Genomic DNA, 16,638 nt, shown 5'->3' on the forward strand with positions numbered 1-16,638 from the left:
GCAGCGAGTCTGGCTCCTCCATTGTCACACCTGAAAGGCTGGTGGTGGGCATTTCGCAACCTCATAATATATCTCAGTAACACACACAGAGCAAACTTCATAACTTCCCAGCCAATGCTACACACACAGTCCAACACAATATTAGTGTTCAACAGATCAAGACTTCTGAAATGATACCTCACCAGGCAGACTTTGTACAAACCGTATCATCATTATATGAGAGTGGTGAATATGGGGCTTCCAGGTGCTGCCTTGAGCACAGCGTGCCACACCAGGGCTGACATTGCAATGGAGACGTACCCGTAGAGTCTATCTCTCCTGGGATAAAGATGGCAGCATGGCTGGCCTGGGTCATCTGACTTGGGCCCATGGAGCTAAAGCTGAGGGGCTAGAAACTGTGGTCCGGATATTTGTGTTCACACTGAAGCCTTGGTTCAGAAACCCTCACCCCTCCTGGGGTTTCAGAGGTTGGGCTCAAGTCCCTATGTCTGCACTGTAATTTTATAGTCTTGCAGCCCAAGCCCCGTAAGCCTGAGTCAGCTGGCCGGGCTTTGAGGCAGGTGCCCTGAGTGTGTTAATCGCAGTGTAGACATAACATTAGGCTACGTCTCCAGTGCAATGAAACACCCACGGCTGGCCCGGGTCACATTAATCAGGGTCATGCGGCTTGGTCTATAGTAAAGTGGCAGTGTCCATGTCTCAGCTCAGGCTCAGTCCGCTGCTCTAGGAGCCCAGAAGGTTGGGAGGGAGTTTAGCAAGTGGAAATGGTAAAACTGTATTGAGGGGACTGGACCACTGACCTACCAGCTCTTAACACCCAAACTTTCAGTAACTCTATTAGCAGTGCCTGTGAGTGTAATTTAAACCATAAGAAAAACCACACTGGGCTAGACCAAAGGTCCATCTAGCTCTGAATCTTGGTTTCTGACAGTTGCTAACACCAGGTGCCTCAAAAGGCACTCAACCAAGCACCATTAGGAGTTGAACCCAGGATCTCCTGTTTACAAAACAGGCACTGTAACCAGCTAAGCCATGGTGCCTGCTGTTACTTAAAGCATCGTGTCTGCCCACATCTGATTCTGCCAATCCCCATTGAGCCCTGATAAGCTTTTCTCGTGTTTGGATTCTGTAAAGCAGAGGAGTAGGGGAAGGTTTACTCCCAAGGTGTGTGAGTGATTATTTGGACAGGTCTATGCTACAAAATTAGGTCGGTGTAACTACATTACTTAGATGTATAAAATATGTACACTCCCCCAAGCAATGCAGTTATAGCAAACCAATGCCGGTGTAGCTAGCAGCTCAGCTGTCAGAACATTCTGGAGCTATGAAAGGGGAGGGGCCCAGCCTCTGTAGCAGGAATGCAGGGCAGGCGAGTTCACGGCCGGCATTGTGGGATACTGGAGGAGGCCAGTTATGGTGATATAATGAACAGCAGCATTTACACTGACAATTTGTTGCTTTAAGCTTGCTGCAAAAAGCTCTAGGCTCTCGTCAAGGTTGGGATTGAGGGGCATTGGGAATAGGAGGGGCTGTGGGTTGGGACAGAGGAGAAGGGTGCCGACCGAGGGAGCGTTGTGTGTTTTTCACACACCTGAGCAATATAATTCTGCTGAAATAACTTTGTAGTGCAGACCTGGCCAAAAAGTCTCTCTCTCTCTCTCTCTCTCTCTCACACACACACACCCCACACACACCCCCAAGGAAAACCGCACCTGCTCCTCTGCTTTGCAGAATCCAAACACATGCAAAGCTTGTCAGGCCCTGGTGGGGATGGCAGGTAGTCAGGTGTGAGCAGACAGTATCCCTTAGCCACAGGCAGGCACTATGGCTTAGCTGGCTAAAGCACCTGTTTTGTAAACAGGAGATCCTGGGTTCAACTCCCAGGGGTGCCTTGTTGAGTATCTCTTGGGGCACCTGGTATTGGCTACAGCCAGAGGACAAAACACAGAGCTCGATGCAGCTTTAGTCCAGTGTGGCTGCTCTTATGGTTTAAATTATGCTCACAGGCACTGATAATAGAGTTACTGAAAGTTTGGGAGTTAGGAGCTGATAGGTCAGTGTTCCAGTCCGTCACAGATGACCCCCTCCCTCTGGGACAGGGGCAGGTCTGAGCTCTCGCACCAAAAGGCTCATTGTGGCTGCCAGAATCTGTTGGAAGCTCGTTTAGTTTACACCGAGGGTTGAGTCCTGCTTTGTGCACCATGGGTGAGAATGAAAATCCTAAACTGCCCTTTGAAATGACGAATGCAGCAGGACGTGTTATTGTCCCTACCCCAAAGCAGACAGACCAATGGAGAAATGCCATGACTCCAGGGTAACACTTCACTGCGGTTTTACCATTTCCACTCGCTAAACTCCCTCCCAACCTTCTGGGCTCCTAGAGCAGGGGACTGAGACACGGACACTGCAACTTTACAGCCCAAGCCGCATGACCCTGATTAATGTGACAGGGTCCAGCCGTGGGTGCTTCATTGCACTGTAGATGTAGCCTAACGTTATGTTTATACTGTGATTAACACACCCAGGGCACCTGTCTCAAAGCCCAGGTCAGCTGATTCAGGCTTATGGGGCTTGGGCTGCAAGACTAAAATTGCAGTGCAGAGATATAGGCACTAGATTTGCCTTTTTCCAACTATCTGAGACCTCCCTCAATCACCATGAGTTTTCAAAGATAATGACCAACGGCTCTGCAGTCACATCTGCCAACTCCATCCGGACCCTCAGATGCATTAGATCCGGAACTGAGGACTTGGTCATGTCAAGCTTTTCTAAATAGTCCTTAATCCGTTCTTTCACCACCGAGGGCTGCTCACCTCCTCCCCATACTGTGCTGCTCATGTCTGTGAAGACCGAGGCAAAAAAAGCATTGAGCACTTCAGCTTTATCCACATCATCTGTCACTAGGTTGCCTGCCCCATTCAGTAAGGAGCCCACACTTTCTCTGACCTTCTTTTTGCTAACACACCTACACAGAAATTGACTTGGAAGCTAATCAAAATAAGTTACTTTTGAAATACAAATCATTCAAATCAATACTGGGTCAGTTTTCTCCTCTACTCTATTTCTCACACACATTCCCCCACCCCATCCTTTGGAGTGAGGTTTTACATCTGGACATTTTAGGCCAAGGGGAGCAAGTTACATCAAAGAAGCTTTTCAGGATTAGCCCCATTTCCTATATTACTAACAAAAAGAAAAACAAGACAAGTTTTATTTTTCCAGTAGAATTCACTTGATCACATAATGAAGCCTCTTCTTCATTAAAGAGTAACTTCGTGTTTAATTTTATTTTCATGGGTAATAATAAATCCTCAACAATTAAAGCATCTTCTCCTTTATGGCAGTTTTCCTTTAATCCCCCTTTCCACTAGTGAACCCTTGAGTGCAGTTGTGGCTAGGGATTAGATCAGGGGTGGGCAAATTTTTTGGCCCGAGGGCCACATCTGGGTATGGAAATTGTATGGGGCCATGAATGCTCACAAAATTGGGGGCTGGGGTATGGGAGGGGGTGAGGGCTCTTCCTCGGGTTGTGGCCTCTGGGGTGGAGCCAGAAATGAGTTCAGGGTGTGGGAGAGGGCTCCAGGCTTGGAGAAGGCATTGGGGTGGGGCTAGGGATGAGGGGTTGGCGGTGCAGAAGGGTGCTCCGGGCTAGGACCGAGGTGTTCAGAGGTTGGGAGGGGGATCAGGGCTGGGGCAGGGTGTTGGGGTAAGGGAGGGGGTCAGGCTCCGGTTGTCGCTTACCTCAAACAGCTCCTGGAAGCAGCGGCATGTCCTCGCTCCGGCTCCTACACGGAGCCATGGCCAGGCAGCTCCCAGACAATGGGAACTGTGGAGGTGGTGCTTGGGGTGGGGGCAGTGTGTGGAGCCCCTGGCTGCCCCCATACGTAGGAGCTGGAGGGGGGACATGCCAGTGCGCCCAGGAGCCGCACAGAGCCACAGCACATGCGGAGCAGGGCAAGCCCCCGACCCGCTCCCCAGCTGGAGTGTCGGAATGTGGCAAGCCCTAGAACCTGCTCCCCAGTGGGAGCTCAAGGGCTGGATTAAAATGTCTGAAGGGCTGGATGCAGCCCCCTGGCCGTAGTTTGCCCACCCCGGATTAGATAGAGTCCTGGATCAGAATTTCTGTAAAATAATAGAGATGAGGTTCCTATTAAAAAATAGCTATTTTTCTGCAGCCATCTCACATTCAACACTGATTTCATCCTACACACAGTTATATCACCCACAAACGGTGAGTTCAACGAAAACACCACTTCTGTTTCCTCCACATCTACATCATTATGGACAGTGTCATGGGGTTGATACATCCTGTCACAGGATGTATGGCCACGTACGGAAGAAGGCAGGGATTTGAGGGGGGAAGAAATCTGTCCCCTGGGTCAAGACAGCTTGTCTTCAGGTGGTGACTCCATCCAGTGGTGGGTGCAGTGTGGGGAAGAGGGACCTGGGACCACCCTACTCCACCAGGTCCTGACCCAGGGCCTTGAGGAACCAATACTCCTGTGTCCAGACTTGATCTCTCACTGCAACAGTCCCATTCCCTCAGTCACATCCCACTCTTATGTTCAGAGTTGGTAATGTCCTGGCATCCAGCATCGCATCCTTGGTGGTCAACTGGGTGTCTGCAGGGGCCTCAGGGTGGCTGGATGGTGCAGCCTGGGGGTCCAGCAGCTTCCTGGCAAGAGCCAACAACACAGGTTTGTTCTCCTCCTCAGTCCACGCAGGCTGAGCTGAGCTGCTCCCTTTTATACTCCATCTCCAGTCGGAGCATGCCCAGAGAGGGTGAGGGGGTGTGGCCTATTCAGCCCACAGGATGCAGTTAACCCTAGCAGTGCCAGCGCAGGGTTGATACACCTCATCACAGACAGCATTTCCCAAATTTTGGGATTAGCCAGGAGATCTCTTCAGGAGTAACCTCCTGTAGGGACTGGGTCACAAATACCTTGGGAAACAAATACCTGGGCATTTTGCCTAGTTCCAAGTCACTTGCTGTGGAATTCTATCCCTGGAGCATCTGAGACAATATTGACTTAAACAATCGAACTACCCTGTGACCATGTGCAGTTACTTCCGTCGGTTACATGGTTTGGGATCTGCTGCTGTTCACCTTTTCAGAGTGGAGGTTTAAACACACTGCAGTTTCTTTGATAATATGTCCAGCAGCTATGAGTATTCTCTCCTGTTGACTGAACTGCATTTGAATTTTCTCCATGGCACCATGCAGGGGTGGGAGGAAAACAAACCCGAAGTAAAGAATGATGGTCATTTGTGTGAAATTTCCCAATAAATCTGAGCTACAATCTGTCAAACAACACTAACATGCAGTTATATGACCAAGGAGCCTTCGTGAAAGATAGAAAACCCATATCACAGACAGGTAGAAGACACTTTCATTTTCATTTAAAGTGAAATTCCAGACTAGGTTACATCTGATAACTCAGAATCAGGATGAGAAATTCTCCCCTGATCCACTGAAACCTGCTTCACCCAGTACTGTCTCATTAGTGTTATTTACAAAAAAGTTTTAGCTTCTTCATAAAGGGGGGGAAAAAACAGCTGACCTTCCCAGAAGTGGCTTTGCCAATAGAGGGAAAAGGGGATTTGAACAGTGCCTGGGATCCATTTGAAATCCCCTTCCAGGCCTGTGACACTTTCCCCTCATGCCTGAGTGACTCTGATTTAGGATCAAAGACGTCCAAGCACCATTCCCAAGCATGGACAGCCAAGAACATGACCTCACCGGACACGTTGGGAAGTGAAGGAATATGAAGGGATGAACTGTGCATGGCTCAGACACAAGGTAACAGTTCTAGGGTGACGGGGCGACTCAGATATTCCGTCCTTCCTCACCTCCTTCCAGTGTCACAGAGCCTGAAATGACCCTTATTTCCCTGACACGGCTCCAGCTCTTCATCATATGTAAATATATTTTAAAATGAGAAAAAAAGTCAACAAAGTAACTGCTGTTCTGCACAATGCAGGGTAATGTGAGAACAACTGGGAATGAGACAATCTGTCCTCAAAGAGGAACATAACGTTTTTAACAATAACTTTGCACTGGGAGGACGAGTACAAATATGAATCTCCAGGTTTGTTCAGACAAGGAAATGTGACCGTAGTTAGGTCAGATCAGGAGGAAATGTGCTAGATAACCCCACCCACTATCCATGGCCCATGTCTTTACTGCAAGAATAGCTGTCTTTTTACATCAGGAAAGTGAACTCAAGCTAGCAACCACAGTGATGAGACCCAGGTAGATTGTATCTCAGCGTAGCTGGTGGAAGACACCCTCTATCTCCCCCACCTGGGGTGATGACATTCCTGGTAGAAAGGACACTCTCCCATGACTCACAGGACAATGGAGTTGATAGAAAGGACCACAGGATCCACCTCAAAGACGGGCGAGCTTCAAAAGTGGGCAACTCATGTGTGGGAGCTGAGGGACTACAGTGAGCAAAAGATGCAAACAGCCTTAACACTCACTACCTGGGAACTATCAAAAGAATTAAAGAAAAAAAATCTTCTGACAGCTCTAGAGAAGGTTTTTATGAAGTTTATCTCCTTTACGGATTCTCTGATGTTTAGAAAGGCCTGAACTATGAGCGAAGCTTTTCCCACACTCGCACCATTCATAGGGTCTCTGCCCGGTGTGGATTCTGTAATGTGTAATAAGGGTTGAGCTCCGAAAGAAGCTTTTCCCACACTCGCAGCATTCGTAGGGTCGCTCTCCTCTGTGTATTTGCTGATGCCTACTAAGGGCAGAGGTACGATTGAAGCTTTTCCCACACTCACAGCATTCGTAGGGTCTCTCTTTTGTGTGGATTATCTCATGTCGAATAAGGCCTGAATGGTAATTGAAGTTTTTCCCACACTCACTACATGTATTCTCTCGCTTCTCCGTGAGGATTTTCTCCTGGGACGTAGTTTCCTTGAGGTCCCTGTGAGTTGCCTGACAATTAATGGGTTCATCCACTCTCTCCTCTGAGTGGTTTCCCTGCTATCTCTCTGGTCTGTGGTAACTTTCATCAGCTTTTCCCTGATCACGGGGGCTGGACACGCTTCCTTTGGATCTTCACAGTAATTCCCCGTGCGCTTCGGCAAGCTCAGCAACTTCCTGGTGAGGATTCTGCTCCTCGCTCTCCCTCACCACCCCATCACCTGCTAGAAGGAAGGAGAAATCTCAGAATTGGGGATGGAAAGGCAGAGAGCAAACCCGAGTAAATGCCGGAGAGACAGATGATAAAAATCAGGGACTGAATTCCCCCAAACTCATCCCCATAGGGGAGAGTGGAGGGGATCAATTCTGCTCCACACTCAGGACCGGCCTTTAGGGTGGGCCGTACGGATGCCCCACCCAAGGGGATGCCGGGCGCAGGGTTTGGATTCCCATCTGACCTGCTGCCGAGAGGCTCGCTGGGCTGATGAAAACGGGCACAGGGAGGCAGATAAGCAGCTGCGTGGGGGTGTGGGAGAGACCTGAGCTGCAGGGGGTAGTTGGACGACCTGCCGTCAGAGCCAGGTGACTGCTCCAGAGCAGAGGGGCCTCTCCACACACACAGTCCTTCACACACGCCCATCAACATACACACACTCCTCATATCCTCTCCTACACACACACACACACACACACACACACACACACACCATGGCTCCCTCAATGCAGGTCACTTCCCCACCTGGGCTATGCTGAGACATCAGGAGCAGCTGCTCTCCTGCCCTCCCCTTACACAGCCTGCAGGAAAAGTGACCTGGATGCAGGCAGCCCTGACGTCGCTCCTTGCTCCCCTCTCCCAGGCCCCCAGGGCTGAGTGGGGCAGGGTAGCAGCAGTCCAGGGGGAGAGCAAGCAGCAATGCCAGCTGCTTTGTGCATCTAGGTCAGGTTCCCCACTTGGGTGCAGGAGGATGCAAGCATTAGGGGCAAAGGGGGCACAGTGCAGGGGTTGGGGGCTCAGGGAGGGGCAGGTGTTGAGGTGCAGGGGGCAGGGTTTGGGGTGAAGGGGGTATGCACCATCAGGGGTTCAGGGTGCAGGAGGGAGGTGCAGGGGGTACGAGTGAAGGGGGCACATTCCTGGAATTAGGGGCATATGAGAGAAGGGAAGGGGTTGAGGTGAAGGGGCACAGGGCAGGGCTTAGGGGCACAGGAGGGGGTAGGTGTTGGGAGGGGCAGGAGGGGGTAGAAGTTTGGAGTGAAGAGGGAGCAGGTATTTGGAGCGAAGGTGGCACAGTGCAGGGGCTGGGGGGAAGGGAGGGTGGGGAGTTTGGCGAGCCTATGGGGGACAGAGGGAATGGGGGGGTGCCATGCCCAGGGGAGCCAGGGGCACCAAAATGTAAGTTTGCCCCAGGTGCCATTTCCCCCAGGCCGGCCCTGCCCACATCCCATCCAAATGCTCTGTCGGAAGGGAGGCAGCTCCAGCCAAGGTGTCAGTCACCATCTGTAGGAAGCTGGAGTGAGATCTGCTGAGGACTGTCCTGAGCTCACAGAGTCTGTGTGGGGAATCCCAGCTGGTTCTCTCAGGCACTTACAGTTTCTGGGTTGGTTTAATATTTCCTCACCTGTCCAGGGACTTCTCAGGATCTCGTTTTCCTCAGAACCCTGGAGATCCAGGACCCACGGCTCTTCCCCTCCTTCCAGCTGGGAGATCACAGAGGGTTTGGAAACTGGAAACCCTGCTCAAGGGAAAGAAAACAAGGGAGGCAGGAGGGTACTTTGCCCACCTCTGGTATAGATGGTGACTAAACGTAAACCTCTGCGAACCAGGAAATGAGAAGTTAATGTAAACGCCCCCCCTCCTCCTCCAATGCAACCTTAACTTTGCCCCCAACCCTCAACCCTGCAGCTGGCAAGAAACACTGAGGCCTTGTCTACACCACAAAGTTGCAGCGCTGGTGAGGGAGTTACAGTGCTGCAACTTAGGAGGTGTACACATCTGCAGGGCATCACCAGCGCTGCAACTCCCTGTTTGCAGCACTGGCCGTACACCCGTTGCGCCTCGGGTGTAGAGGATCCAGCGCTGGTCATCAGGTGTAGACACTCACCAGCGTTTTTCTTGACCTCCGTGGAATAAGCAGGTATCCCAGCATACACTGAGGAAGCCTCTCTGGTAATCAAGCAGGTCTCCTTCCCCGCGGTTTGCTCTCGCGTTCCCCGAACCCCCCCCTCAAGCGGGTCTCCTTCCCCACAGTTTGCTCCGGTGTTCCCCGAACCCCCGTGCAAGCAGGTCTCCTTCCCCGTGGTTTGCACGGGGGTTGGGGGAACGCGAGAGCAAACCGCGGGGAAGGAGACCTGCTTGCACGGGGGTTCGGGGAACGCGAGAGCAAACCGCGGGGAAGGAGACCTGCTTGCGGAGAGGGGGTTCGGGGAACGCGAGAGCAAACCGCAGGGAAGGAGATCTGCTTGCACGGGGGTTCGGGGAACACCGGAGCAAACCGCGGGGAAGGAGACCTGCTTGCACGGGGGTTCGGGGAACGCGAGAGCAAACCGCGGGGAAGGAGACCTGCTTCCCCGCGGTTTGCTCTCGCGTTCCCCAAACCCCCCTTGAAGCCGCCAAACAGCGCTGCAGTGTGGCCACATCTAACACCACTTGCAGCGCTGGCCCTATACAGCTGTACTAATACAGCTGTAACAACCAGCGCTGCAAAATCGTAGATGTAGACATACCCTGAGGATGGTTCTGTGTCGGCCACGCAAAGGTTAACAAACTGCCACAGGGACTCAGGTGTTCAGCTCAATGCCGCAGTAACGGGATGAATTCTATGGTCTGTGGTATAAAGGACGTCAGAGCAGATGAGCTAATAGTCACATCTGGCCTTCGAAGCTGCGAATCCGTAATCGATCCAAGGAAAGACTAAGAGAATGTGTCACTGTCTGTGCTGTGTTCACAGATGGGAATCCCAGCATCTATCCGCATGTCTCCAGCTGCGTGCACTGGGCCAGCTGTAGCTGTGACTGGCTGATGGAGGGATGGGTTGCAGCAGCTGGGCAGAGCTGTGCCTGTGCTACGCAGAGAGGTGCATGTGAAACTTGGGGGGCCAATTCTGCCTCATTTCCGTGCTGAGTGTTGCAGGCTTTGTTAGCAAAGGTGCCCAATGGTGTGTTCTTGCCATGGGGATTGTCAGCACCCTGGTGGCGTATGTTGGAGTGATCTGTGGGGCTTAGTGAGGGGTAAGCGGAGGCAGAGTGACTCACAGGGAAAATTTAGGATGAAGGGAAAGAGGTAGTAACACTGTACAAGTCTCAGATGGTCTGTGTGCAGGAGGTTCAGTACTGGAGAGCAGCCCAGGGGGAGGAAGCTTCTGTTTCCTATGATGGAGATGAACTCGATTATCTTAGCAAAGAGAAGGTGTGAGACTTTCTGCTGGACTGCTCTGTTCCCAGAGCGCTCTGTAACAGGGGAGGGCAGAGGGCTAGTGTGTGTGTCACTGGCATGTCGGTGCACAGCTGAAATCAGGCAGAGCAGAGGTGGCATTTTGGGAGTGGCGTGAACCTTAACTTTTCATTTCCCCTTCTAAGAACCGAGGGGACAGGAATCCTTACCAGGCAAGGTCACCTTCTCATAGTTCTCCTGCATGACGTCTCTGTAAAGGGCTCTGCGAGTGGGGTCCACCAGAGCCCCCTCTTCCCTGGTGAAATACACAGCCACCTCCTCAAAGGTCACCGGCCCCTGAAAGAGCAAGAGTCCAACCATCAATACCTGCTGCCCCACTCACAGCCCCACTATTCATGGGGGAAAGCAGCCAATCAAATGGAAGCTCTGAGAGAGAAACAGTCGGCAGAGTCCTATCCCCACACTGCTGAGAGCAGCCAGGGGCACCACGGTGAGAGAACAAAGAGAGACCCCTTATCTCTGCCTGCTGATCCATCACACACCTACTAGCCAGGGGCTGATACAACCCCATGGTAGGAACCCAACACCCTCCCCACTGCCAGCAGCTGGATGTGAGGGGCCGGGACATCTTCCCTGCACCTCCCTGGTGGGGGCCCCCATTCCATGTCACACCAGCCCCTCACTGACCAGCACTGGAAGTCTGGTCAGTTTTCCCAGCTCTGCCCAGGGGGTTGGTTTCTCTATTTCCTGTTCCACAAATTAGGGAATTTTCTCCCCCAACACCCAAGTGTTTGTTCTGAGGATCTAGGCCCACCTTAAACAAGTCCCAGCAGGTTTATCACACTCTGTCCCCGTCCCTTTCCTCACCCAGGGTATTCCCTGCCCCCTCCAGCCCTAACTCCCCAGAAGTTGCCACCTCTTCAGTATTTCCTGCCCCTCCCCCTCTAGCAGGAACCCACCAGCAACCCCCCAATAACCTCGACCTGAGCTGGCGCCACTGCAGCCAGAGAGCTCCCCCGGCCGGGCACGGAGGGGTTAATGCCTTCCTGTGCCCCGCAAACCCCCCCCCTCACTCCCAGCTGCTCCAGCCCTTTCCTGTGTCCTGCAACCCCCCCCGCTCCCAGCTGCTCCAGCCCCTCCCTGTGCCCTGCAACTCCCCCCCGCTCCCAGCTGCTCCAGCCCCTCCCTGTGCCCCCAACCCCTGCCCCCCGCAGCTGCTCCAGCCCCTCCCTGTGCCCTGCAACTCCCCCCCGCTCCCAGCTGCTCCAGCCCCTCCCTGTGCCCTGCACCCCCCCGCTCCCCCGGGCTGTAGCGCTCGCCGGGGCGGGCTGCAGCGGCTGGGATCCAGCTGACACCCTCTGCTGCTCCACCAGCCCCTGCCCCTGCTCCAGCCCTGCAGCCCGCGGGGCAGCGCGGGGGGGCGGGGGACACGCGTGGGGCGGACACGCTCCTGCCGCGGGGGGGTCGGGCTGGGGGGTGGTTATTGCTCGGGGGCACAAGCCCCCCCAGCTCTGCCGCTCCCCGGGAAAGGCGGGGGGGGGGTTCTAAGAGGGACCGGCTGGCAGAGGGAGGGGATGTGGGGACAGGGTCAGGCTCCAGGGACCTCCCTTACCTGGGCTAGAAAAAGCGGAAGCGCCCCCGGGGCAGGCTGGGAGATGTAGTTCCTGACTCTCCCTGGACCGGAAGTGACGTTAGGTGGGAGAGCACAAGCAGAGCTGCAAACGCGCGCGAGTCGCTCCGGCTCTGCCTGGCTCGCGCAGGGCCGTTGGAGCCTCTCCCGGGGCCAGAGAAGGGTTTTGTGCCTCCCGGTTCTGGGCATCCGCAGATCGGGCGGAGCAGAAGAGTTTGTGCTGGTGAGACCCGTTAAACCCCCCCCGCACCCGGCCCGGGAAAGTCCTTGCTCAAAAAGAGATCACAATCCAAGTACACAATGGGTAGGAGGAAAACAGAGAGGGGCTGTGACTTCCCCAAGGTCACCAAGCAGGTCAGGGACAGAGCCAGGAACATACCCCGTGAACGCCAGAGCCACATCACCCGCAGCTTGGAAAGGTCCCCACACCCCATTGTATTAGGCTGCAGGAAGACGTGGTTTGTCCGTGGATGCACAGGCTGTCTTGGCAGGGCAGCTCAGCTGCGGTCCCTGCACACAGCTGGGCGTGTGTGTCATGAGTCAGGAGAAGTCAGTGTCCAGTCCTGTGGGGTTGTGCTCCTGGCTCATACCTCCAGCACTCACTGCTGCCCCTCCCTTACCAGCTGCACTGGTCAGCCAGACCCAGGCCTCTGTGAGGTCACTGCCACTCCCACCCCACCACTTCAAACCTTCAAACAGGGACATGGTGCACCAGTGCCAGAGTACACTAGTGTAAAGTCTGTCTGTACTAAGGGTTTGCACCAGTGCCTAAAACACCAGTATGGCACAGACCTTCAGTGCCCAGAACAGCAGGACGGTGGCACTAGAACTGGGATCTAGTTTTAGCTCTGTCACAGACCTCGCACACATCAATGTTTCTCCTCCCAGCTTTAGTCTCTTTACCCAGCTACCCACTCACTGGGGTCTCCTCTCTCTCCACAGCTGCTCACCACTAAAATCTGTGTGCGTGTCACCAGAGCTGAGCTAGTTCAGCTCTGGAATAGTCTCACAAGGGGGGCTGTGGAGTCTCTTTTCCTGCAAGTTTTTAAGAACAGGTAGGACAAAGCTCTGTCAGAGATAATCAAAATATACTTGGCCCTGCCTCGGCAGAGACAGCTGGACTTGATGACATCTTGAGGTCCTATCTAGCCCTACATTTCTAGCATGCTATGCAATATATACGTATAAAACAACATCCAGAGAAAAACCGCATGACAACATGAAGTCAGGCCATTCAAAAAACACCACCACAAAAAACTACATTGCACAGCATAAAATGACACAATACTAAGGAGAAGAAAGCAACACAATGCAAACTAACACAACTTAGGACCAAAGTTCACAATACAAAATAACAACTCAAACCAACATAACACAGACACAAAACAAGCTAAAGCAAAACAACGCATCATAAAACTATGCAACACAACGTGGTACATTATAGGTCCAAATGGCACGATGCAAAACAGCTCAGCGTAGAACAGGACACAGCACAAAAGAGAATTATTTCAATGTAGGCCTGGAAGGGATCTTGAGAGGTCGTCTACTCTAGCCCTCTGTGCTGAGCCAGAACCAAGTACCCCCTAGACATTCCCAGACTGGTGTATCTCTAATCTGGTCTTAAAAACCTCCAGTGAAGGGAATTCCACAGTCTCATTTGGAAGCCAATGCAACACAGGCCAAAACATCGCTGATCTCACCTGGGGTCTCTTCAGTGCCTGGCAGAAAAAGGCCCAGATCTCAGCTGGGGTCCCTGCAGCGCCTGGCAGAACAGGGCCACGCTCAGTACGATAGGAGCCCTGATCTCAGTCACACACCTGGAGAGAAAAGTGGGAAGATTTTTGAGAATTTGAAATCAGTATTTCAGAACTGAGGAGAAAATGGGGCACAAACTAAACATTTGCCAATAGAAGGGACAAGCATCAACAGGCGGGGAGATTTTATGTCACCATTCAACAGTTCAAGAGAAAAGAGGGGAAATTGGAGGGGATTATACAGGGTTATTTAATCAACAACAGAAAAGGACGGATTCTTCTGGTCACACATTCACATGGCCAGCAGGGAGCCCTGGGTGATGCGGCTTTCACAGGGGAAAGGAGCGGGGCTGGAGTCAGAAGGTCGCTGGCTGTGGGGAGGGGCTGGTAATGGGGTCCGGGAATGTGACCAGCAGGTGATGGGGAGGGGGAAGTAGCTGGAACTGGGAAACCTGGGGCTGGGCCATCTCCATGGGGGACACTTGTTCCTCCCTCCCCTTCCTGGCCCTTCCCACGCCCTGTTGCCAGCAGAGAGGGGCCCCCCCCAGCCCAGCCCAGAGGTGTCCCTGTCTCAGGGCCCCCCCAGCCTCTGCCCAGTTCAGAAATCACTCGGGGGAACCATTTCCCACCCACACAAGGACAAATCGGGCTCTCCTGCTGCGATCTGCGCATGCCCAGAGCCCCCACGGCACAAACCCTTCTCCGGCCCCGGGAGAGGCTCCAACGGCTCCGCGCGAGCCAGGCAGAGCCGGAGCGACCAACGCTCCTTCGCAGCCCGGCTCCGCCTCCCCGCCGACGTCACTTCCTGTGCAGGGAGAGTCAGGAACTACATCTCCCAGCCTGCACCGGGGCCGCTTCCGCCCTCTCCAGCCCAAGTTAAGGAGGTCCCCGGGGCCAGGCAGACCGTCTCCCCGCCCCTCCTCCTTTTCCCCCGCTGAGAGACCGGCCCCCCCCCGCCTTTTCCCGGGGAGCGGTTTAATACAGCGGCAGCGCTGGGAGGGCTTGTGACCTCTAAACATCCGCCAATCCCCAGCCCTGACCCCCCCCCAGCGCACCCCAAACTCCCAGCTCCCCCCAGCCCTGACCCCCCCCAGCGCACCCCAAACTCCCAGCTCCCCCCAGCCCTGACCCCCCCACTGCACCCCAAACTCCCAGCTCCCCCCAGTCCCCAGCTCCAGCTCAGCGTCACCAGGTTCATATAACTTTTGGTGATGCCCAGAACGGGTCCAAGTCCTGCCCTTCCTTCCTCACCCCCCCCTAAAGATCTGGGAGGGAGTTTGGGTATTCCTCACCCCCCCCTAAAGCTCTGGGAGGGAGTTTGGGTACATGAGGTGCAGGCTCTTGGATGGGCAGGGGGTAGGGGGGGCCGTGGCAGCCTGTGGGAGTGAACTTGGGTGCAGGAGGGGGTGCGAATTCTTGGAGGGAGTTTGAGTGCATGAGGTGCACGCTCTGGGGCTGGGCAGGGGGTTGGGAGGCAGTGGCGGGCGTTGGGAGGGAGATTGGGTATGGGAAGGATGTGGGCTCTGGGCTGGGCCAGGGAGTTGGGGTGCAGGGGGGGTGATGGGCTCTGGGAGGGAGTTTGGATGTGGGTGGGGTGCGGGATCTGGCCTGTGGCAGAGGGTTAGGGTGTGGCACCTATCTTGGGCAGCTCCCAAGAGTGACCCACACCCCCATCTGGCAGCAACTCCTACATGAAAGAGGTCTGGGGGGCGTGGGTTTCCTGGCATCACTGCCCGCTGGCACCACCCCTGCAGCTCCCATTGCCGCAGTTCCAATGGCAGAGTTGGCACTTGGGGTGGGGGCAGCGTGCGAGAGACACACCCCACAGGAGCCATAGGGATGTGCCAGATCCTTCTGGGAGTGGTGCGCCGTGCAGAGCGAGGGTGGGCAGGAATCCGCTTTAGTCTCGCTGTGCTGCCAGTAGTGGTGGCAGGAGCCCCCGGGCCCTTTCAAATCGCCCGGGGCCAGCTGCTCAGGCTTTCTGACTTTCTGATGGGGAAGCAAAGGGAAGGCACATGTGCCCTCATGAGCAGTTCTGGGGAGTCCTTTGGGGGCTCCTGGAGTAGGCAGCAGAGAGGTGCAGCCTCACCACCGAGTCTGTTTCACTGGAGGAGAGAGGGGGCTGCAGGGTGATCTCCCACCTCCGTGCATCCAGCAGCCTGTGCTCTCCTCTGCCATGCTGGAGGCTCCACATTTATTGATTGACAAATAAAATTTGCAGAATTTTTAAATATTGTGCACAGGATTTTTTTGGTGCAGAATCTCCTCAGGAGTGAGACTGACTCAGGGAAACTCCTTGGATTGTCACTGCCTGGTTAACCCCTCAGCCACCACACCAATGCACAGAGAGTGCCAAGCCCTACTGCTTTGCGGGGCTGGGGACTGGGGTCGGGTCATACACATTCAGACTGTGCGCTCCCCCCGCTACAAACTGCTGCTGATTTCCCATCTAGGACATTAGCCGTTACTGACAGGGTTTGTCTGTGTTCTGTATTTTATCTCATTGTTAGGTGTAAGAAGTATAAATTGTTTGATTTGTTCAATTAGTTGGTTACTAAGATGTTTATGAAGTAAATCACTGGCTTTAAAATAAGATCCAGTCTGGAGCATATGAACTATTGACCCCTGGACTCCATCTCTGAGAGGGGACGTGTTTACCATCAGGACACAGGCTCAGACCAGTCCAAACCGGTTTTTCCCGCCAAAACCAGCCCTCAGCGTTCCATCTCCTCAGAACTTTTCCCGCCACAAAAGTGATATAAGGACGTGTTCAGCGCCTGCGCGGGGCTGTGCACCTGACCGGGGGGAGGTTTCTCCTGCTGGGACCGGCCCCCTGGGCAGCCACGGGCTCTGCCTGCACCAGCCCCCTGGGTCAGAGCCCCCCAGGGAGTGAGAGACCCGGGGGGACACTGGGGGGGTGGGAAAGTGA

General features: G+C 54.1%; 1 protein-coding gene, 1 long non-coding RNA gene and 2 other non-coding genes across 11 annotated transcripts in view; 2 read left to right on the forward strand and 2 right to left on the reverse strand.

The window, feature by feature from the left end:
* Nucleotides 1-16,638, reverse strand: part of LOC115647207 (zinc finger protein 28 homolog) — a 20,252-nt gene continuing 3,614 nt past the window's right edge. The window contains exons 1-6 of one of the 8 annotated variants that reach the window (XM_030554027.1): nucleotides 14,406-14,743; nucleotides 13,718-13,784; nucleotides 13,656-13,673; nucleotides 10,535-10,661; nucleotides 8,554-8,667; nucleotides 1-38 (exon numbers count right to left, since the gene is read on the reverse strand). In XM_030554027.1, coding sequence (XP_030409887.1) covers nucleotides 25-38; nucleotides 8,554-8,667; nucleotides 10,535-10,661; nucleotides 13,656-13,673; nucleotides 13,718-13,784; nucleotides 14,406-14,728 — 663 coding nt within the window. In that variant the 5' untranslated portion in view covers nucleotides 14,729-14,743 and the 3' untranslated portion in view covers nucleotides 1-24. Of the gene's footprint in view, nucleotides 39-5,367; nucleotides 7,162-8,553; nucleotides 8,668-9,658; nucleotides 10,301-10,534; nucleotides 10,662-11,308; nucleotides 11,404-12,359; nucleotides 12,366-13,655; nucleotides 13,785-14,405; nucleotides 14,744-16,638 lie in introns of those variants that run through there. The other 7 variants (XR_003999231.1, XR_003999230.1, XM_030554026.1 and 4 more) reach the window with 7 other exon arrangements.
* On the reverse strand, nucleotides 967-1,040 carry TRNAT-UGU. Its single transcript has one exon. It is a non-coding gene; the product is annotated as a tRNA-Thr (tRNA).
* TRNAT-UGU lies at nucleotides 1,819-1,892 on the forward strand. Its single transcript has one exon. It is a non-coding gene; the product is annotated as a tRNA-Thr (tRNA).
* Nucleotides 11,938-16,638, forward strand: part of LOC115647210 — a 20,906-nt gene continuing 16,205 nt past the window's right edge. Inside the window, exon 1 of the long non-coding RNA XR_003999235.1 lies at nucleotides 11,938-12,118. This is a non-coding gene — a long non-coding RNA (uncharacterized LOC115647210). The remainder of the gene's footprint in view (nucleotides 12,119-16,638) is intronic.

This window comes from Gopherus evgoodei, chromosome 2, assembly GCF_007399415.2.
Source record: "Gopherus evgoodei ecotype Sinaloan lineage chromosome 2, rGopEvg1_v1.p, whole genome shotgun sequence".
Lineage (NCBI taxonomy): Eukaryota > Metazoa > Chordata > Testudines > Testudinidae > Gopherus > Gopherus evgoodei.